Genomic DNA, 22,522 nt, shown 5'->3' with positions numbered 1-22,522 from the left:
GTGACGCTTTGTCTAGGGACTCTGTGCCAGCAAGGGAGCATCACCCCGTGTGGGGCAGTGAGGGTGTGCCGTGCAACCCAGATGGCCTCGTCCCCATCACAGATGATGCTCAATGGACCCAGCAGTTGGGTGTCCCAGCCAGGAGCCAGCCCAGGTAGCCAGACTGCCAGGGAGCTCAGGCTTGCCTCTTTTCATCCAAAAATAGACACAAGGCTGCGCCAGGTGCTGGAGGCACAGCCAGGAAGAATGCGGACACCCCTGTCCTACAGAGCTTGCTATCAGGTTGGCGGAAGAGGCAAAGCTAACCCAAGAAAGAGATGCCTGAGCACATAGTATGATCACTGCCCCCAGTGCCACACTGTTAGGATGCCCACTTCACAGCTAGGCAAGCTGAGATTCAGAGACGACAAGACCCTCGACCAAGGCCCTAGAGTCTGTCAGTGGCAGAGCCAAGATTCGAACCCTGCTTTGCCGCGCACTCCAAAGCCCTGACCAAATTTTGAGCAGGCAAAGAGGAGTGGGAGAGCCTTCTGGACAATGGGATCAAGATTGAGCAAAGCCCTGAGCTGTTCTGTCCCTTTCTGCATCTGGTGTTCATTCCCGTCCCATCTTGCCTTGAGGGGACTGCTGGAAACAGAATTGCACCTGCTTTGCAGATAAGGCCCTATAACATTTTTAAGGACTTGCTGAGGAGCCCAGAGCTCTCGTCTCCCCAAGTCCTGGCAAAACCGGGAGAGGTGACAATCTCCGGAGCAGCGCCGTCCCCAGCAACAGAGGTAAGAGGCCAGGTTGGATTGGAAGTGTACCTGAGAGAAAGGGGACCTGCTCTGCCGCTACGCTGCCTCTCCCTCCCCCACCCAAGTTCCCCAACCAGAGGCAGCTGCAGGAGTTTCAGGACCCACCCGCACCACTTCCTTAGCTCATCGCTCTGATCCCAACAAGCTGAGCCCCTCTCCTCACCAGGTGAGCCGGAGACCCAGAGGGGACAAGGTCAATGCCCAGAGCAACTCCTTCGTGCATCTGGGAGCATGATCCATTTGGGACAGTGGTGTCTTTTCTAGGAAGGCCTTGCCCCTCAGCCCTCGAACCATCTTAATAATGACGGTGAACTTGCCACGGCTTCCACAGCAATGGCCAGAGTTCCTTGGTCTTCCTTCTGGGTTGGCTGAAACGGGCCCCTGGTGAATAAGCTGGGTGGCTTATCCCGGCAGGTTCACACTGTGAAACTGGCAAGTGGGAAACTACCCACCTCCAGCCACCACGGGAGTGGTTTCCATCAGCTAGGGTTCTGCCTTATGGAGACCAAGAAGGGATTTATTGGCAGGTTTTGAGGATGGGAGAACCAGAGGTGAGCCAGAGCGGGAGGCAGGGCGGCTCAGAGTCTTAGAGAACAGACCGCAGCAGAGCCTCCTCGGGACTTGGCAGGAATGGCTCGGCCGAACAGGAACCCACCCTTGTTCAGATCATGCCAATCTTCAGGGAAAGAGAAAAGATGGAAGAAGGCACTGATGTCATTCTTTCGTTTATCCATTCAGTAAATGTTGTCAGGCACTTGCTGTGTGCCAAACACTAACTAAGCACTAGGATGCAGTCGACTTTGGGAGAGACAGACACCAGTAGGAAACCCATAAGATCATTTCTGCTGTGTCGAAAACAAGACAGAGACACCCCCCCCAATGGAAATTGTATTCCATTGGGAAAAGTAAATCCCCAAAAGGAAATCGAGGCATGGCTATGAAGAGAAGAGGGACTGGATGAGGGGTCCCCAAACATAGCAAATACCCACAAGAGGGCTCCTGCCATTTTCAGGACTTCAAAAGCCTGCTCTGGTGCCCAGGGCGGTGGCAAGGATTCGGGTTCTGGAAGTAGATTTGACTTCATATCTGGTGCCGGCCACATCCTTACCGTGACCTGGGCAAGTCACCAAACCTTCGCAAGCCTGCAAAATGAGGATAATAATTCTTCCCACGTAGGGTTGAGGTCACATGAGGTCAGGCATGCCCCACACCTGGCATATAATGAGCACTCAGTTTACTTCCCAGACCAAATACTTGCTCACGCCCTGGGTGTGGGGGGTGGGGACACGCATGTGCAAGGCGGGTCACCAAGCCAGGTCCTTGAGGTTGGGGGCTATGCCTGCTGACCCTCCAGCATTTCCTGTTATAGCTTTGTTCTTTTAAGTTGAGTTCAGATTTTTCTTCTTTTTTAGATTTTTTTTTCAGTAGTCTCTACACCCAGTGTGGGTTGTGAACTCCCAACCCTGAGATCAAGAGTTGTGTGCTCTACCCACTGAGCCAGCTGGGCACCCCTACAGCTTTAACAGCATTCCTTCTTTCCTTCTATATAAGATTTATTAAGGTACCTAACTACAGAACTGCCCCTCCTTCCTTGAACGACCCCCGAAGTGTCCAACACGTGCTGAAGAAGTCCTCCTGAAACACCCCACGTTTCCCCAGGGCGCGTGTGCTCTCTCACTGCAACAAGACACTCCGACGTTGTTCAGCTACAGGTACACTCTTCGGGGTCTTCAGCGGGAGGGCGTTGTAAACTGTGACCTCAAAATCGTCCCCCTAAAGAAACAGTTTGCCTCCACTAAATGCAGCACTGCAGGGAGGGGAGCTGGACCTGGTGCCTAGCACAGCGGGAAGCAGCCCCACAGGGAACTGAGAGAAGAAACAGCCAAAGGGATATGGCTTCCCGGACACCTGCCTGCTGACAGGAGGGGGCGGGGAGGGACGATTGTGGCAGAGCTTGGGGGTCGGCTGGCGGATGGGAGGTGTCACACTCTTTCTCACTGGTTGTAATCTTCACTTTGCATGCTTTAATGTGAAATGTAATTACAGATTCTGAATTATGGTGGCGAGCTCATCAGGGCTGACTCATCAATTAGTCAGATTTATAAGCATGTGGTTCTCGAAGATCTATGACTCTGATGTGTCACCTCAAAGCTCTGAGAAATCTGTCCTGCCAGTTCACTCTCTTGGGGAATGGCAGGGTCGAGAGAGCCACTTTTAGGGCCGGCTTGGAGGGACAGTCTGACCACTCTGAGACCATGCGTGCCTCTGAAGTCCGCACTCTGAAATCTGTGAGGGCGTTGGCCTAGGAACCAGAAGTGTCAAATGCACACCTTTTGTTCCACTACCTCCATTGGAAACCATGTGAGGCATCACTAATGGATTACCAACACCTTCTGCTGAATCTGGACCCAGCCTCAGGCTCCTCAACACAGCCTTCCAGGTAGCCCCTACCAATCACCTGGCATTGGCACTTCCTTCCCACCCCCGGGATCAGCTCTTCCACTGTCTCCGAAGAACATAATCAGGAAAGGAAGCTGGATTTGACGCAGAAGGCCTGGGGTGAGTGGTTTTGCCCGTTGCTGACTGTGGCACATTGGACTCCTCACGCTACCCGCCGGGGTGCCAGTTTGTCCAGGTGAAGGTAGGGCGATAATCCACGGTGAAAATCCATATAAGGTAATCACTGGGAACGTCCTTTGTCTACTCTCAAAGCCCATACAAGCTAAAGATGCAGCAACGAACAGAGGAGAAAGAAGGATGCCAACATCCCCAGCATCCTGTGACAAGTGGGCGTGATTACCCTCCGGGGGCAGTCCTCCGTGGGGCCGTGATCAGCTTTCTTCCCTCCTCTGTTGCCTTAGACTGGAAGCCAAGCATCCACATTCAGACCACACGGGAGCTGCGCTCCACGCAGCCAGCTGGCTCCGACAGAACGACCAGGCGCATATTCTCCAGCCTTCTAGACTTTGGAGGGGCCCTGTGGCTTTGGCTACCAGAGGGCAGCCTCCCCTGACTCCAAACATCCCAGGAGAGGCAGATGATTTACGACAGGCATGGCAAACAATTACTAGTTTCTTCTGTCTTTTGCACTCATGTTTATTATACAAGTAAGCCTCTGTCAAATCCAACCCAAGTACATTGTTTAAAAAAGAAGAAAAAAAGTTGGAAAATCCAGACAAACAGAAGTGAAATTTAAAACCACCCATAATCCCATGACTTAGAGGCATTATTAACACCTGGAACAGAGCCTTGCATATTTTTTTCCTGGTGTGTATCCACACACCTATTTCTTTTTCAGGAATTAGGCCGTTCAGTACTATACTGTTGTATAACTTGGGTTTGGTTGGGTTTTTTTTTTTTTTTTTCCACTTAAAAGATGGTGAACATTTTTCTATAGTAATAAATATATAGACACCGTCCATTTCAGGAGTTTTGTGTTTCTTAGAGCCCCTTATTGTTCAGTATTTTCCTTATTTGACAATTAGCTCCCTATTTTTGGGCACGGCTTCCAGTTTTTCACTGTAATGAGCAGCTCTGCTGTGAAAAAAAATCCTGCTGGCTCCAGCAACATATCTGTTTCCTTTGGAGAAATTCTCAGACACGGAATCGCCGGCCCTACGGACGCACATTTCTAGGACTTCCGTATACACTGCCAAATTGCCCTCCTGCAAGGTCGTACCTAGCTCTGATTCCCCCCCACCAGCAGTGGAGAGTCCCCGCTTCTCTGTCCCCACTGATGCCTGCGGGTGGAGAGCCACAGGCTCAGAACTCTCTCCAGCTGCTGGGTCCTGCGGCCGGACTCCTGAGGGTCCTCAGAATCAAGTTCTTGCTCTCCCACCCGGCAACCTGAAGCCGGCCCGAGAGAGTCTGTGGCCAGGAGGGGGCAGGGTCCTGGTGCCACCTGGCGTGGCCACCCGCAGACCCTGACCCCCCTCTTTTCCGTGTATGCACCCCGATGCCTTTTCTCGAGGCGGGCTGCCCACACCTTGTGACGGGACGGCGAGCTTTTGAGCTATCATCAACCTTATTTTCCTCTACAGCTCCTACGGAGTTAACAGATGTACACACGTCTGAGGCAGTCATGCGGCAAGAGACTTTGGGGCCAATCCTTCCCGATTTGACAGTGTGTAATCGAGGTGAAGCCATAAATTTTATAAACAAGAATAAACGACCCTTAGCAACATATGTCTGCTCGACCCTTCCAAGGTGATGGTGAATAAAGGCCCTGCTTGCTGGGGGAACGGTGTGGGCACTACAGATGGCCGGCAGTGGGGGCCGAAGGGTCTGTGCCTTGGGAGCATCTGGTGGGGGACAGGTCACCCTGCCACCCCAGGTCCTGAGTCAGCTGGATGCCTTTCTGCCATTTATTCAATCATTTCTCCAGGCTGCCTTTGCCCTAAGCCCCCCGCCCCCCAAACTGCTGCCTGCTTCTCACCCTTCCCCAGAGATGTCGCCTGTAGCTGGGGCAGTAGGGTCCCCTCCCCCAGGGTTTACGATACCCTCTTCTCCTCCCCTCCCCTTCCTCACTGTCAATCGCGGCCTCATCACCACTGTCCCAAGATGGCCTCCCCACGGGAATCTGAATACTGGGGTTCTTGTCCCAGCTCCACTGCTGCCCACAGGGAGACCTCAGGCAGCGTGAGTCACTGTGGAGAGGTAAGAGCATGCTAGAGGTAGACAGATCCAAGTTCAAATCCAAGTTTGGCCTCTTACTTGCTGCATCCTACCGGAAAGTGCTCTCTCCCTGTGCCTCAGTTTCTGTGTCTGTATCTGGAACAAAGCTGGTATCTACCTGAGGGGCCGTGGGGGGGGGGGAGTGCGTGCTAAATGCACACGCAAGTTGCTCTCCTATTGCTCAATAGAGTATTCCTCATATTGCTCAAGAAAAGCTCAATAAATGTCAGCCATTTATTAGGATATCGGCATAACCATCACATCACCCCAGCAGATCCTGTGTGATTCTGGGCAAGCGACCTCACCTCTCCGGGCCTCATTGTCCTTACCCGTGAAATGGGGAGAATACATGCACAGACGTCAGTGGGTTCTGAGAAAGAAGACACATCAGCGTACACCTGAGCAAGTAGCTGAGTGTTGAGTAAATGTTAGTTGTGGCGTTGAAGGGCGTAGGGCCCTGATATCAAGCTTAGCTCCACCTCCTAGAGCCGTGTGACCTTGAGAAAGCCATTTGTCCGAGCCGGGCTGGTTTTTCACCTGTACTTTGGAGATGACAGTGATGTTAACAGTACCACCTTCGTGGGCTCTTGGAAGAATTAAGTGAACTATTGCATGTAAGGTGCTTAGCAAGATGCCTAGACACAATCACTACTCGATTTGTGGTCATTATTAATATTTACTTCTAAATTCTCTCTTGGCCTTAGTTTTCCCATCTGTAAAATGGGAGCAGTGATCTCTGATATCCCTTCCAGCTCTCATTGCTCTGTCACTGAGTATTTGGGCATGGTGTCCCTGGAGCCAGGGCCCCTGGTCTAACTGGGACCAGTCCGCCCCCCCTGAGGCCACCTGTGTCCCCCAGCCTCGGCAAGTCCAGACCAACGGGGGGCACTGCTTAGTGGTCTCCTGAGCTTCACCCAGGCCTGAGCTACTTGAAAGTGCTTTGAAAAGGAGAAGACATAACTCAACAATAGCTACATTTTTTTTTCTTGAGCTGCTCCCATGTGCCAAACCTGTGGGCTTATTCCCCGAACCCTTGGAAGCTGAATCATCAGCCCCAGTCATAAAAGATAAAGATAGAGGCTCAGCAAGGTCAAACAATTTACTGGAGGTGGCTCAGCCAGGAAGCGGCAGGGCTGGAACTTGAATTCAAGTTGTCCTAACGACTGTAAAAACAGTTAACTTGGGGCGCCTGGGTGGCTCAGTCACTTGAGCGTCCGACTCCTGATTTAGGCTCAGATGGAGATTTCAGGGTCGTGAGATCAAACCCCACATTGGGCTCCGCACTCAGCTTGGAGTCTGGTTGAGGATTCTCTTTCCTCTCTCTCCACCCCTCCCACTCGTGCTCGCGGGCTCTCTCTCTCTCTCTCTCAGATAAATAAATCAATCTTCAAAACAAAACAATGGCTTGCTGGGGGCCGTGCTAAGTCCTTAAAAAAAAAGAGATTATTTTAGAAAAAGAGAGAGCTTGGGGGTGGGGCGGGTAGGGGCAGAGGGAAAGAGAATCTCAAGCAGTCTCCACACTGAGCACGGAGCCCAGCATAGGGCTCAGTCTCACGACCCTGAGATCATGACCTGAGCCAAAACCAAGAGTCAGACGCATAACCGCCTGAGCCACCCAGGTGCCCCTAAGCCCTTATAATACTGCCTTATTGAACTCTCTTAGTGGCCTCTATCTACAGGGTAGATATTATTGTCCTTCCTATTTCACAGATGAAGAAGTAAGCCTGAGAAAGATGGAGTGACCCGCCCAGAATCATGAATCCAGCTAGGAAGTTTCAGAGCTGGTTTTGAACCTGAGTCTGCCTAGGCCGATGCCCAGCTGTGTGTCTGACTGCTGTTCACTGCCCTCCACGGTCTCGAGCATCAGAGGCCATCCAGTGGCCTCCCCGGCCAGCCCCCAGTGCTGCTGCTTACGCTGCGAGGCTGGGGTTCTGTGAACTCCAGAAGCGGCTGCTGGAGCAGGCAGCCTGAGAGTCGGGTTGGCTCAAGAGCGGGCTGCAGTGGTTAAAGTGGGGATTCTTACTTGGAGCTTCCGTGGACTTCCTGAAATCGTATGCGTCCTGTGAACACGCGTGTGTACATCTGTCTCGGGAGAGTGTGCACGTAGCCTCCGTCAGCAGTGTCTCAAGTGTCTGATTCTGTGGAGTGGGAGAGAACACAAGGGACATCCCCAAGGCCTCAGGTGTCCCCAACCTGGCTGTCCTCTGCCTCTGCTCGGGCTCAAGCATGGCCTTCCACGAGGGGCTCCCAGAGAAGGAGATTGCACACCTAGTCGGGCTACAAAGGTGAGTCCTCTCAGTAAGCAAGACTGGGCCAGCCTGGGTCCAGTATTGCCCGGGGGACTGCCGCGCCCGGGCGAAGGGAGGGAGGGATGAGCCACAAATCCTTCCAGGTACTGATTTATGTAGCATTCATGCGGAATTTATTATACAAGGAATTTTATTCAATTAAACTTGAAGTGCGTCTGGATTCTTAAAGGTTCAGTAGTGATAACTGGGAGAGAGCGATCATAAAACTGGATGGGCTGTCGGAGGAAGGTGTCGGGGAGGAGGCAAGGGTGACATTGCAGCTGATGGGGGATTCGGAACCGGGACGTTTGTCATTGGGATGTGTTACAAGTTCGGGCTGAGAAAATTACCCGGTGAGAAATGCACATTAACAATAGCAGGAGATATCAGTTAAGGGAAACCAGGTTGAGAAATGAGACAGCAGAATCTATTAGTGTCTGACATTGTTCTCGGCGGCCCAGGTCGTGATTAAAACGGCTGTCAAGGGGTAGCGGAGGGGGGAGTCTGCAAGGCCCCGTCCTGGGCCCACACCTTGGTGCTGACTCCCTGAGACAAGGAAGGGCCTTCCCCGAGCCTCGGTTTTCTCCCCTGCACGGAGTGGCTGTTTCGGGGTTGCTGTGAGCTTTGAATGAGAATGATGTCTGTGGTGCCCCAGGATCGGGGCCTGGCACATGGTTTAAACTCCTCCCTGGTGCTGGCTGGCGTGATGATTCTGTGCGGTTGTCTCCGATGTACTATCCACCCACCAGCTGCTCTCTGCAGGGATACTAAATGTGTCCCCAAGAGCCCGGCGGGGCTACGGGGAGGCAGGGGAGCCAGTGTAGGGGAGTGCCCAAACCCCCAGGAATCAAGATAAATACAATTTTCATGTAATATTTTTAAAAATCAAAATTATGCAAAAGACCTATGATCCACAAAGAATTCCAAGTTTTTAATTTTTATTTTTAAGTACTCTCTGCCCAACGTGGGGCTCGAACTTATGACCCCGCGATCAAGAATCACACACTCCTCCGACTGAGCCAGCCAGGCTCCCCGAGGCGTCACAATTTTAAGTAAAAGCAGCCCGCTCTCTCTCTTTCCCAACCCTGCACTAGCGTGCAAGGGGGCTGGCACTTGTGAGCGTTGACAGCAGCGTGCAGGCAGCGCAGGCAGCGCGGGCTTCGTACCCGTCGTGTTTCGCCGCGCCTCCCAGGCTGACCGGGGTCAGGGCCGCCTGCTGGGAGCCAAGGGTCCCAGCAGGACGCGATGTACCTGTCCCTTCGGCAGAACTAGCAGGCACAGGGGGTAGGATGAGAGCCGAAGTCGGCGCGCGACTGGCCGTTGTAGCGTTCGCGGAGCCGCTGGGAGGGAGGACAGCCAGGGTGACCAGGCTCCCCCAGCCGAGCTGGTGCCTGGCGCTGAGCAGGGGCTCGGGGAGTGAGTGACTGCCGAACTGAGTTCACCAGGCATCTCGGCCCTGACAGTTGCAAGAGCCTGCCCTTCCGGACTCATTTCCTGCAATTAGCAGCGTGCAGCCTTCACACTCTCAGGGCCGCCTCCTTGCCCTGCATACATAGCCCCTTCCCAAGGACACAGCTGGCACTGGCAGCGTTGTTTCGTGGGGGGGTTGGGGGGGGCCAGGGGTGACGAGAGAAATAAAATACAGCCGTGGCATGGATCTCAGAGGCCAAAAGCAGCAGAGAAAGAAGTTCTGCTCTGAGCAGTGCTGTTCCTCTCACCAGGGTCTCTGCCCCTCGTCCCTCAGCTCCCCGAGGGAGGAAGGCTCCCCTCCAGGAGGGGGTGGCCCTCTGGGCTGCACTCCTGCCACACACACCGGCATACCTCGAGTGTCTGCGGCTGTCCTTCCCCAACATAGGCGGGGATGGTGGCTCAGAGGTGACCAAACTTCCAAATCCTGTCTGCCTTTATAAACGGGACACTTGCAGCCCCTGTGCACAGCTAAATCCAGGTTCCATCTCCGAGGGCCTCTGGTACCGTTCCAAATGCTTATGCCACCTGAGCTGGCAGTGGAAGGGCTCTCTCAACGCACACACGCACGTGTGCACACACACGCACCAGCTCAGGCTTTGCCCACTTTTATTTTTTTTCTATGTGGCTCTTCCTTGCAGTAATCACTTTACCTTATTTTCTGCAATACTGAATTCATTCATTCCCGCTTCCTCTACGACCCGGGAGAGCCTAGAGGAGCGGGCAGGAGTGTCGTCCAGCCCCCCTGGCTGAGATCTTCAGGAATCAGGACAGGAAGGACAAACTCTTCATCTCCGAGGGGTCTACAGATCTCCGCCTTTGCGTTATTTCCACAGGCCTCGGGCTCAGTCCGACGGGTCATTTTTCTTGTATATTTTTTCCTGATTCCCCTCTTTCATGGCCACGTATCTGGCTAACGTGAAGAGATAGTCGCTGAGTCTGGAGGGGCAGAGAGAAGTAAACGGGATGATTTGAAATGAGAGATCAATGCTAACTGGGTCCTTCCCATATTAGCCTTCAAGGAGGAAATATAAATCACACGCCCTAGGAGCACTGGGCAGGACAGCGGGTGCTCAGCCAACTTGGGCGTGATGGATGGCCCTCCAGGCCAGCTTCCGAACTCCGGCGCCAGGGCTGGGGCGGCTCCTGCTGGACGAGGCCGCTACCCCCACCCTACCTCACAGGGCTGATGGCTTTGGGCCCCACCCTGGACTGGTTTCGGTACCTTCCAGTGAGTGGGATTGAGACACCCCAAACTGAGACACCCAGCCTGCCCTTAGGGTGCCTGCAGTGAGTTCAGGAAGCCGCCCACCGCTCAACCGTCCCCCACTTTTCCTTGTCTTCATGCCAAGCACTAACCGCCACCCTCCTCCACCTCTCCCGGGCCCAATCCTACTGTCTGGGGCCCGCTCCATGCCAGGTCCTGCTGGAACCTTTTCTGACCCACGCCCCCACTGGGATCAAGTCCCCCTCCTCCTAATACTTGCCTGTCTCTCTGGGAGTAGGGGTTGGGGGCAGTGGAAGAGATTCTGCTCTGGGCACCCCCCATTCCTGGGGGGTGGTGACATACTTGTTTCTCATCTGCGCAGTGCCGCCTTCCTTGCTGAGGGGATGAACTGGCTCGGCCCACACACTATAGAACTATGATGTTCCTCAAAGGTCGCTGCTGCGATGATGAATGGAACCTCCCTCATTCTCTTCGGGCCTACCCACCTCCCAGGAAGAATGGAGCTAGTCAGGTCACATCCCAGTGGGAAGAGTGACCACAGCGAGGGGCCAGACCCTGCCTGTGAAGTCACTTTCTGGACACCCAGGACAGCTCCCAGAGGCCCCTGGGTTCTCAGCCTGCCCCCGGGCCCTGACCTTGCCCACACTGGGACTACCTGAGCCCAGGCTGAAACAGAATCCAGCGGAGCCTTCCCTGGGCCAGCCCAGCTCACTGGGTCCTGTGCGGGGGCCCTGGGCTCAGATGGCCCTGAGCTGGCTTGGTCAGGCTGTCTCTTCTCAGTTCACATGGTCTTGGGGCCTTGCGGGGAGGGGCTGAGAGATCCCTGCCTGAGCTCCCCGGTCCCTCAAACCTGAAAGTGGGCCCCTTGCTTCACACCGTCCCTTTGTTTTTATGTTTTGTGTCGCTGTTTTTATCATAGGCTCTCCCCAACGAGACCTTCACCTCCCCAGGGACGGTGTCTGCCTTGTTCTCAGCGGCATCCCTGTGGCCGGCTCAGCACCGGGCATGCCGCAGACCCTGTGTGGGTATGAAAGGAATGAAGGATTGCGTGGGGCCCCTTGCCTTATTGTTACTTCCCACAGTGGGCCTAGTTTTTCAGAGGCCTGAGACTCTCCCAATTCCCTCTGAGTACCTGTTTAAGAACTTGGCCACGTTAGCGTCCGTCTCACCCATCTGGACGAGAGGAACCACGCTGGAAGGAGAGGAAACACTATCACGTACATCCCGGGACCATGGCTCCAGGGGCCCCAGGGCTGCGTCCCACACCAGCACCTCCAGAGCCCGCAGCAGCTCCTTGCCCGTCTGGGTGCAGACGTCCCAGACAGTGGACTGCTGTCTGCTGAGCAGCTTTGATGTGGCAGGCCCTTGCTCGGCCCCTCCTGCAAGTCCCCCCTGCCGCAGAACCCTTGCTGGGAGGTGCTCCCCCCCAAACCGCGGCTCTGGATTTGTGGCCCCTGCCCAAGGGGCTTTTTCATCCCACAGACACGTATCCACCTCCCTGTCTCGTGCCCTGAGGACCCATCCTCCACTGGACTAAGCCCCACTGCTGGGCCTTTGGCTTTCTCCAATTTTTGGCTATTATGAGCTGTCGAGGTGGACGGTTTTGTACAAATGGCGACTTTTTTCTTTTGAGGCTGGAGCTCTGTTACCCAGGATCTCTTTGGCAAACCACTTGGACCCAAGAGCCTTTCATGAGAGATGAAACCTTTACGATGTGGGGCTGTGGACAGAGCTCAGGTTTGGACTCTGCTCGGGACCAGGTGGCTGACCGCCCTGGCCAGGATGTCCCCTCTCTGAGCTCCAATTTCCTGACTCCTGTATACTGGGGGCCGCCACCCCCTCTCTGCCAAGGCGATCGTAAGGCAGCAACGAAATAAGGAATAGGAAGTGCCCAGCACAGCCCTGCCGATTGTATCAAAGTGCTGCTTTACTTCCATTTCTCTGGAAAGCTGGGTGGCAGCTGGTCTCTGAGTGGTGCAAATGCAGGCTTTGCAGTGAGCTCTTTTGAAGTTTCTCCGGAAAGGCTGTCAGGAGCTTTTGGGGCCCCTCCTCTCCCTGACTGCATTAGAGGTGTCGGTGAAGTGGCTGGCTTCCCCCCTGGACCCCCCACAGCCACGGGGGCTCCTCTGGGCCCTTCTCTACCCAGCAGCCAGCAGGGTCCCTTCATGCCACCCCACGGCCTAAAACCCATCCATGGCTTCCTGTGGCTCTGAGGACAGAGGCAGACCCCTCTGCGCCTACAAGGCTCTGCCCGGCCCCTGGCCTCATTGTGCTCCACACCCTCTCGCCCTGGATCCAGACACTCGGCCTCCTTTGTGTCCGTTCAGTGCAGGGGCACCTGTGCCCTTGCTGTCCCCTCGCCCTGCACACTGTCCCACCCCGCCCCCCAAGCCTTCAACTCCTGGCTCACACAGCGTGCCTGGGAGAGACCCTCCTGAGGTGTGGGCTCCTCCCCTCCCCTCAGCCCAGCTCCGACCGCCCCGCTTACACTGACCCCCAGGGATGCAGAGCCAGGGTACGGGGAGGGGGAGTGTCACCGAATATCCTTTTGACTTTCATGCCACGTGAGTGGTGGAATTATCAATAACCAGCTAAACCCACCAGGGCTGCCTCCTGGCCTCCTGCCCTGTTCACCCGTAACCTCGTTTCTCTATAAGCTCTGTTCCTGATATGGTGACATCATCTGTCATTCGTCTGCTCCCAGGTCACTGTCTCCCCTCCGTAACGTACGGCTCTGAGGACAGAGACCTGGTCTGGCTGGTGTCCACCTGGTACGGTGAAGGGGCAGGTGAAGATCTGTCGATAGCTGGCTGGACAGCACGGAGCCGACCCCCCTGGGCCTGCCTGCTGCTCTGACCGGGCCCCCCACCCTCTCCCTCAGCCCCCTCACCGTCTCTCTGCTCGGCGGCACACAGCCCGACAGAAGTGCAGCACGGAGCTGCTCTTGCCTCCGGACTGAAAGGAGAAAGTGGGTGTTGGCTGGAGCAGGGGAAGCGGGGGAGATCTGGGAGGGGGTGGGACAGGTGTGCCCATGGCAGACAGATGGGCCAACAGATACAGAGGGCCCTGCACCCCAACGGGCAGTGTTCTGCTTCCAGAGGCCCTGCAGGGGCGCACCCGCTGGGCAACCCCCGTCAAAGGCAAAGTGGGCAGGGGTGGGGAGAGACTGGTGAGGGTCTGGAGGGGACTTGGGAGGCTGGGGGACAGCTTCTGTCACCGGCAAAAATTAAAGAGAGAACTCAGTCAATGCCTGTGTGTTTCCGTGAATACACTTGGCCTGCAGCCACCCCCTGGTTGAGACCACTTGGCACCTACTGGCAGAATAAAAGCCGTGAGCGGGGGGAGCTGGCTGGAATACTTGTCGATCCACTGCTCCAGCTCCAGAATGGGCCCTGCCTCGAATGTGGCATGCCCTGAGGGGTGGAGAAGCAAAAGGACACAGCCATGAGACCCATGGTCCACCAGACCAAGGAAACCTCCCGTGTCCCTTCTGCCCGGGTGCTCTGCAAACCCCTCCTACTGGCTCGGGAGGTCCTTCCTTCTCGGGGTCTAGGGACCAACCAGGCTGCCAGGGGACCCAGGTGACACCCAGGACAGAGCCCCAACCCCTTGGGCCCAAGCCCTTCCCGGGGCCCTCCAAGCACAGAGAGATTACTTAAGTGAGCCTCCCTGGCCGAGGAGCGCGGTGTGGCCAGGGCAGAGCCGACGTCCTGCAGCGAGCACTGGATCTGGGGAAGCACAGAAGGCGAGAATGAAGATCCATTCCCGGCGAGCCGAGCAGAGATGATGGGACTCCACGTGCAGAGATGCCACCGGACGCCAGCAAGGCGCGCAGGGGCTGGCCTGACGGGGCCTATCCGAAGGTTTAATTAGCCGGCATTTGGAGGCTAATGGATTAACAAAGTCTGCTGAACCTTCAGCACATCTGCCTCGGACGCCAGCTCTGTTGAGAGGGGGCCTGGGTCCGTCAGGGATATCTGGGTTACACTGACGATGAGCAACCAGTGACGGCCCAGTGATGAGTATCTTCTCACCCCGTCCTCATCTCCCTCGTGCCTGGGCCCCGTGAGGTTTTTCTCCTTTTCCCTAAACTGATAGCTTTGGTTTTCTGACCTAAAACAGCTGGGCCAAGACACCAAACGTGACGGTGCTTTCTAAACCATAAAGGACAAGTACCTGGGAGAACGTGGTCAGCCCCTGCATGACAAAGGCCGACAGGCGCCTGTGCCAATGACACCCACAACCACCACCGCTGACCCTGCGCCTAGCCAGGGTCCACTCGAGCTTGCATGGGGGGCCGTGGGGTGGGTGGGGGTCTATGACCACCGTGACAGCATGCCAGGAGCAGCACACAGTGGAGGACAGCAGAGGCTGCCCACCCAGCAGTGGACCGGAACCCTCCTTGGGCTGCCACTTGGGTGAGTTACTCGAGCTGGGGCTTCGGAGGGAGGCAGAGTAACAATACCACCCCGGCGGCTGGCCCCTGCAGCGTCGGTCCCCAGGACCGGAGGGAGCTGGCACCACTTAGGGAATCGGACCTCAGCTCTGCTGGTTCCCGGCTGGGGAGCCTTGGGCAAGTGGCCCTTTCAGAGTCTCAGCTTGGCCCCATGCCACATGGACGTTGACCACCAGCTCACGGGCTTCTGTGAGGAGAGCAGTGCACGGGTGGCCCGGTGCTCTTCCAGAGGCCCAGCCAGCAGGGCCCTGGTGGGGCTCCTGGGTGAAAAAGTCACGGTCTGCACCCTCGGGGGGTCCAGGCCAGTAGGGAGACTGACGGATCAGACCATTTGACACTGTGGTGCCCGCTGGAGGCCAGGTGGCCAGCCCGGGCCCCAGAGGAGGTGATGTCGAAGCTGTGACCCAGAGGACAGGGACGTAAAGCACAGGTAGGCTCATCACATCACTGGCCCCTCTCCGCAGCCTTTTCCCTCTGTAAACTCTGCTCAGAGATGAGCACATCATCTAGAAATGACCGTGGTGGATATGAACAGTTCTCCATCATGAGGCTGCAAACCATCCCCCAGCACACAGAAGGTGCCTCATTTCACAGAATGTTCCGGCAGTTGAAGCCTCCCATCCTTCTACAGCCCCCTCACTGCCCTGTCTGCTCCCAGGAGCCTAAGTGGGCTCCGGCCTGGCCTGGAGGACCGAAGCGGGCCAAGGGTCGATCCGGCAGGGAGCAGCTTCCAGTCTCAGGTCAACCTGTAGACTGTAACCTTGTCCTGTGCGTTCTAGGGGGCATGCCTGTCTCCACTGTTGAAGTCCTGTCTGTGGGTCAGAGCCTCCTAATGACCATAAAGTCCCCTGGCTGAAGGCTTACTGAAGCTGGCCTCCCCAGCTTTCTCCACCCTGGGGCTGTTGACGTTCAGGCCCAAGGCATTCTCTGTTGCGGGGGCCTGTCCTGTGCACCCCAGGATGTTAGCTGTATTCCTGGCCTCTGCCACCTAGATGCCAGTAGCACCCCGCCTCCACCTGTAACAACGAAAAATAACACCAGACATTGCCAAGCGTCCCCTGGGGGAGCAGAATCGCCCTGGGTCAAGTCCACTGCACTTTACACTTCCCCCTCCTGGTGCTGTCCTCACCACTCGCCTGGGAGGGAGGAGGATGTGTGTCCCCATCTGGCAGGTGGAGAAACTGAAGCTCCCAGAGAAAGAGGCTTACTAGCCCCAGGTGGCACAGAGAGGAAGAGATGGTCAGATGGCAAACGCAGTGACGGCCACCTGGCCACACAGATAAGTATCCCAGCGTGGGGCGAGACACTGCTACTCACTTTCCGAAGCTCTTCAGCAAATGGGTGGCCTTTTTCTGCGATGAATTCCATAGCAAACCTATGAGGAAAAAGAAAAGAATAGAACGTCCTGGGCCCTGCCTCCCATAAGGCAGCAAGCTGGCCGGTGGCAGGTCAGTTAGCTAGTACAGCTCTGACACACGCGGTGTTGTTTCTCTCGCTGACGAGAAGAACGTCAGGACCTTTCGTTTGGTTAGGGGGTGTCTGTTGCTCAAAATGCCTTTTCTTATACTCGTTACTAATCCAGTCAATACTTCCTTTTTCAGGGGCTCCTCTGGCCTGGTCCAGGCAGCTCAGCACGAGCACAAGGGACATGGGCTCTGTTCAGCAGGAGAGGGAGATGTGGATCAGGTCTCATGTGACTGAATGTGAAGTTGTACCCTGAGGTCAGTGTTTTGGAGGAAAGGGCGGGAGTCCTGGAAACCTTGGCCATGGCTGCGGTTCAGGGAGGGCTTCCTGGAGCAAGCGGTGCTGGACGCGGGACTTTGAAGGCTGAGGAGGAGTTCCCTGGTAAGGCAGGTGAGACGGGGAAAGCCAAGCACCTCAGGCGCAGGTCAGGACCCCGGCCCCTGCCTCCCTCCAAACTCTGCTCCCTCTCTCTGCACCAGGCAGGGTGCTGGCAGGAAAGAGTCAGCAGTACATTCACAGGGTTCCTAGACGAAAGGCTGGCAGAGGGACTACGAACAGAGCGTAAGAGTTCTGGAAACTGACAATGGATGGCAAAGATTAGCGAAAGCAGGGGCCTGAAGGGGCAAGGGAGGGTCAAAGGCGCTACCACCCCAGGAGAACCGGAACCTCAGGGGGGCCACCGCCAGGAGCCACGCAGCCAGCTGGATAAGAGTCACTGGGGAACAGGGTCAGAAATGCTCCCACACCTGTCCCCACCAATGTCCCATCCCCTGCTGGGGCTTCCATTGGCTGGACCCGCCCGGAAGCCAGAGGACGAGGGGGCGGGGGGCGAAATCGTCACCACGTGCGGCAGGCCACCTCCTGGGCATACCAGTGAAGACGAGGGTGGAGAACAGCTTCAAAAGGGCCAATGAAGGACCAGCAGCCCACCTTCGTAACCCACCTCACAGTCAGAACTAAATAATCTGTCATTTGCCATCTAGTGTGGGACAGCTCTGTGGGCCGGACACCGTCTGCTCTGAGCACAGCACTATCCTCCCTCCCGGCACAAAGTAGGTGCCCAGGAATGTCGTCACTGAGGACGTCCCCGAGACGCAGGCGAGGTGTCGGCCCCTCCTCGGTGCTGCTCCATCAGGCCCCACCGCCTGCAGATGCCCCTCTAGCTAGTGTGTCTGCTCCCCGGCCCCCTCGGACCGTGGGCTCCACGGAGCGTGTGGGCTGAGGCGCTCTGCTGAGCCGTGCCCGGCACGTGGAGGTGTCCCCGGTCTCCTGCCCGCACGGACTGGGGACGATGGCTGGCTGATGTGCTCATCCTAACAGCGGATACGCACCTCACCTCCCTTCCCCGCTGCCCACTTCATCTTGTGTCTGTCTCTCCCTCCCGCCTTCACACACAGGCCAAAGCGTCTGTCTTCTGTCCTCTGCTGGCAGACCCCCTGCACCTCCGTTACCCGTCCTGAGTATCTCACCCGGTCAGACCTATCACTGAGAAGCGTAGGCGCCTGAAGGGCGGGGGAGCCGGGGATGGAGGGCAAGGCAGCTTCACGTGGCGTGGGACGAATGCCAGGCAGGAGCAGGCAGGGCAGGGAGGGAAAGGAGCCTGCAGCCCGGGAGCCTTGTGGAACTGACCACATGCCCCTGCGCTGCCAGGCCGAGGCGGGGTCCTCGAGGGTTGGCAGCCCGAGGGACCAGCCAGCACTCTCGAACGCTTCACGTGAATTCCACTGACTGATGCCAATTCAAACTCAACCTCAAGGCCTATCCCGTCTGCCTTACCCAATGGCTGAACTCAATTCATCTGTAGTTCCCACGGCTTCAAACACTTGGTCATCTTTAGGTCTCCTTTCTCCAGTGAAGGTGCTAGAAAACCCTGTGAAAAAATGTTTAGCCACTCAAATACAGATTTTTTCCTTTTCCTGTTATGCTCTTTTTAAAAAACTTCCCACCTGGAGTATAACATATACACAGAAAAGCGTTTAAATCGTAAGTGGACAAGGTGGGGGGCCTGGGTGACTCAGTCGGTTAAGCGTTGGACTTTGGCTCAGGTCATGATCTCAGGGTCCTGGGCTCAAGCCCCGCATCAGGCTTCCCGCTCAGCATGGAGTCTGCTTGAAATTCTCTCTCTCCCTCTGCCCTTCCCCCCCGCTCGGGCTCTTTCTCCCAAATACGTAAAATCTTTAAAAAAAAATTAAGTGCACATGTTGATGAACCGCCACTACCTGAATACACCTGTGATCAGCACCCAGATTAACAACTAGAATATGATCAGCAACCCTGATGCCCCCACGTACCCCCTTTCGGTTGCTACTGCTAAGTAGCAACTACCCTCACTTCTTTCCTGATACGCTTTTATTTCAAGCCTCAAAATCATGGACTAACCATCCTGCTGAAGAAATAAGACGCAGAGGTACATATTATGTGTACGTGATCATTGTATTTCACATAAAATCGAAGTCCTCTGTATCTATGCCACAGTTTGCCGCCGTTCTCCCCTCACCACGGAGAAAGAGCAAACGTGCTCCCCACGGCCAGGAGCGGGCCTGGCGCTCACAGGTGGGCTGTGGAGTTCTCCTGCTGGAACTCGAACGAGTTCACAGGACACCATCTGATGGCCCATTCTGACTGTGACACATCAAGACCAAAACAAGAGCCTCCAGAATCATGTCTGAGCCCAGAACACTGTCCAAACTGTGGCAATGACCGAACACCCCCATTTTCTGGCTAAGGCGAGGGACTGCTGCTCCTTTTTCAATTATAGCTTTAGCCTCTCTTTGTCTCTCCCACCTTGTAGCTAAAAGTGATTTAAGAAACCCAACTATAGCATTAGCCCTGCTTCCTTTTTTTTTTTTTTTAAGATTTTATTTATTTATTTGACACAGAGAGAGAGATAGTGAGAGAGGGTACACAAGCAGGGGGAGAGGGAGAAGCAGGCTTTCTGCTGAGCAGGGAGCCCGATGTGGAGCTCGATCCCAGAACGCTGGGATCATGACCTGAGCCAAAGGCAGATGCTTAATGACTGAGCCACCCAGGCGCACCAGAATTAGTCCTGCTTCCTGATAGCATCCAATCCAGAGCGAAAGCCCCACTTCCTGGAACTCTCCCCCAATGACCTAACAGAAGCCCAGTCCTATAATGAGTCCTTTCCAGCATCTTCTCATTGAGCCCACAGCGTGCCACGTAAGGAGTTAACTGACCTAACTTGACTATATTGTCCTTAGGGGTCTCCAACGGAGGGCATCAACACTACCTTCTGTTTGTTGTCCCAATGCACATTTTCCTTCCTTTTTATTTTTTTATTGTGGTAACATACGTCACGTAAAACTTGCCGTTTTAACCATTTCTAAGAGTACAGTTCGGTGGCATTAAGTATTTCCTATACATTGTATGCATGTCATTTGTCCTTTTACTACATAAGTAGAGACCCCCCCCCCAAAATACACATACACTAGTGATCTGCACAGTTTCAAACTTCAGAAAATGTGTCACACTAACATATTCTTCCACATCTCACTTTTTTTCTGTACGTTATGTTCTGGTACTCTTTATTTTTTTTTTAAAAGATTTTATTTATTTGTCAGAGAGAGAGAGAGCACGCACAAGCAGGGGGAGCAGCAGGCAGAAGGAGAAGCAGGCTCCCCACTGAGCAAGGGGCCCGACACAGGACTCAATCCCAGGACCCTGAGATCACGACCTGAGCCAAAGGCAGACGCTTAACCTGACCCACCCAGGCGTGCTGTTCTGGTATTGTTTAAATAATCAAAGTAATATATGCTCATTACAAAAATAATAGGATAGAATAAAAGTATGTACCATAAACAATGAAAACCCTTCTGTTCATTCCCCTCTCTCAAAACTCAATCGCTCTCCCAGGTAATACTCCAAGATGTAAGCTTTCAGAGTATTCTATGCCTATCTGAACACATATATACATACACATATAATACACACGCTTTTATCCAAGGGGATTTCGATTACTTGGATTGCTCTGCAACTGACTTTTATCACTTAATATATCTTAGGCATCTGGGGCGCCTGGATGGCTCAGGCGGTTAAGTGTCCAGCTCAGGTCATGATCCCAGGGTTGTACGACTGAGCTCAGCACTGGGCTCTGCGCTCAGTGAGGAGTCTGCTTGAGATTCTCTCTCCCTCTGCCTGCCCCTCCTCCCACTCATGCATGTGTTCTCTCTCTCAAATAAATAAATCTTTAAAATATATATGTATTTTTAAAACATATGTATATATGTATGTATGTATCTTAGGCATCTTTCATTCCACATCACATTTGATGATATTTATTGAGATCCATTACATAATTTTTTTTTAAAAGATTTTATTTATTTATTCGACAGGATAGAGACAGCCAGCGAGAGAGGGAACACAAGCAGGGGGAGTGGGAGAGGAAGAAGCAGGCTCATAGCAGAGGAGCCTGATGTGGGGCTCGATCCCACAACGCCGGGATCACGCCCTGAGCCGAAGGCAGACGCTCAACCGCTGTGCCACCCAGGCGCCCCTCATTACATAATTTTTAATGACTTCGAACGATCTGGCAGAACTTTCAGATGGAGCTATCTTTTTTTTTTTTTTTGGCATGTTTTACTCGCCCCCTACCTTTGTCTCCTGTTTTGGTGTATATCTTGGGGATCTTGGGTGTCTTCAAGGAAGACTGTGGCCTGAAGAGAAACAGACATCAAGATGTGGTGAGTGGGGATGGCTTACCCAGTATGACACCTCCCTCAGTGGGTCACAACTTGCTGCTTGTAGCCTCACAGGCAGCACTCACCCCTCCTCTGCTGGCATCTCTGCTGACAATTCCCCTCCTTTCTTCCTAGTTCAGCCCTTTGTGGGCAAGCTCTGTGTCTTGCTCACATCCGTATCTGCAGAGTAGCTCGTGCTCAATAAATACTCACGGAAAGAGTTTACTGTTGACTTTCCATAGTCTCTGCACTGTGCTGACTGGATTGCTGGCATTATCTCCTGGAATCACCCCTGTAATCTTTCCACCTATGGCCTTCATTTTACTGTTGAGAAAACTGCAGCTCACAGGATGAGCCTTGCCTTCCCAGGTCACCCAGGAAGGAAGACATAGGGCTGGGATTCATGCCCAAGACTACCTTACTCCCCCCCAAACTCTTAACCTCCACCCTTACTTCTACCTGCCCAAACTCTTATCCTCTATTCCACCCAGTCCTGGCTTCTCGGGAGAGAAAGCAATCTGGGCCACTTCCAATTCTGTGAAGCTTCGGGTATACTCGGGAATGAGGAACTGCTACAATAGAGTCGGATTCTGGCAGTTTCAAATTGCAACATAACACCTTTAATACAGGCTTTGACACTAAAACATGGCATTAGGAGGTTGTTCAAAACGTTCGATTACTGGATCTATGAAATATATCGATCCATTATTAATTCATGGTTCTGAGGTCCAGGAATGGGGTGCAAGTTAAGAGTCTACGACGACAGCCATCTTCAGATCGTGTGGGTTTATCTCTGCGTCTTAAGGTATAAATCGCATTGGAGATAGGTCAAAATCTGAACTGAGGCCCCACCTGTGAGGCCAGGCAAGATGGCCCTCCTGGCCCCCGTGGGATCTGCCCTGCCCTGACGCCTGACAGCTGGGCTTCCTTCGGACTTGTGCAAAGAAGTCTTGGTCTCTGGCTTCCACGGTGCCCACGTGGCCACGTGACCGCTCAGGCCTAAGAGAGGACGTCACCCGGCGGTTGCTGCGGTGACCTCACAGCGGTGTGACGTCACCATGGCGACGACACCACAGTTCACGGCAGGTATCCGAGTCACCCTCCCAGCCAGGCACTTACCCGTCCCCGTCTTTCACGCCCGGGGGGCGGTGGCTCTGGAAACGGAGACACAGTAGCCAACCGGCGCCGACACTCCGGCGCAGGCCAAGGCGGCCTCCCACGCCCCACACAGCCATGCGCCGGGCAACTCGATCGAAGCTGACCCCGTCAGGATACCGTCCAGGTCCCGGGGTGACTCCACCTACCTCCGGCCGCGCCACCGCTCAGCCACCATTTTCCATTGGTCCGTGGCTCTCGCCCCAGGGCGGGACACTCCCAGGGACTTGCTTCCCATTGGTTCACTGAAGGGACGGGGAAACCCGTGACAACTTGGTTGCAACAGCTATTGGCCAAGG

At 54.7% G+C, this 22,522-nt stretch overlaps 1 protein-coding gene and 1 long non-coding RNA gene across 3 annotated transcripts; one reads left to right on the top strand and one right to left on the bottom strand.

The window, feature by feature from the left end:
• On the top strand, positions 1-4,978 carry LOC103678294. 2 transcript variants are annotated; one of them, XR_572646.2, is made up of 3 exons: positions 1-776; positions 2,349-2,509; positions 2,844-4,978. It is a non-coding gene; the product is annotated as an uncharacterized LOC103678294 (long non-coding RNA). The 2 variants fall into 2 exon arrangements; XR_005831695.1 differs by lacking the exon at positions 1-776 and having other exon boundaries at positions 917-2,509.
• A 4,840-nt stretch (positions 4,979-9,818) lies between these two features.
• Positions 9,819-22,370, bottom strand: MMAB (metabolism of cobalamin associated B). The gene is made up of 9 exons (XM_008707626.2): positions 22,188-22,370; positions 20,983-21,044; positions 18,151-18,244; positions 16,228-16,285; positions 14,110-14,182; positions 13,770-13,867; positions 13,345-13,409; positions 11,587-11,646; positions 9,819-10,165 (listed from the first exon to the last, which is right to left on the bottom strand). Exons 1-9 carry the CDS (start codon positions 22,301-22,303, stop codon positions 10,072-10,074), a joined length of 720 nt encoding a protein of 239 aa, XP_008705848.1. The 5' UTR covers positions 22,304-22,370; the 3' UTR covers positions 9,819-10,071.
• Between the last annotated feature and the right edge of the window lie 152 nt (positions 22,371-22,522).

The sequence above is a fragment of the Ursus maritimus genome, unplaced genomic scaffold (assembly GCF_017311325.1).
Source record: "Ursus maritimus isolate PB19 unplaced genomic scaffold, ASM1731132v1 scaffold_33, whole genome shotgun sequence".
NCBI classification, from domain to species: domain Eukaryota; kingdom Metazoa; phylum Chordata; class Mammalia; order Carnivora; family Ursidae; genus Ursus; species Ursus maritimus.
This window is presented reverse-complemented; position numbering and strand designations above follow the sequence as displayed.

What these genes read in the sequence shown, in the direction of transcription:
- MMAB (XM_008707626.2), bottom strand. Translation starts at nt 22,303, where the DNA reads ATGGCTGTGTGGGGCGTGGGAGGCCGCCTTGGCCTGCGCCGGAGTGTC. An exon ending in TTGCTGAAGAGCTTCGGAAA is followed by an intron (nt 14,183 to 16,227) that starts GTGAGTAGCAGT and finishes GTGCTTCCCCAG; the next exon opens with ATCCAGTGCTCGCTGCAGGA. An exon ending in TGCCGCCGAGCAGAGAGACG is followed by an intron (nt 11,647 to 13,344) that starts GTGAGGGGGCTG and finishes CTCTCCTTCCAG; the next exon opens with CGTGGTTCCTCTCGTCCAGA.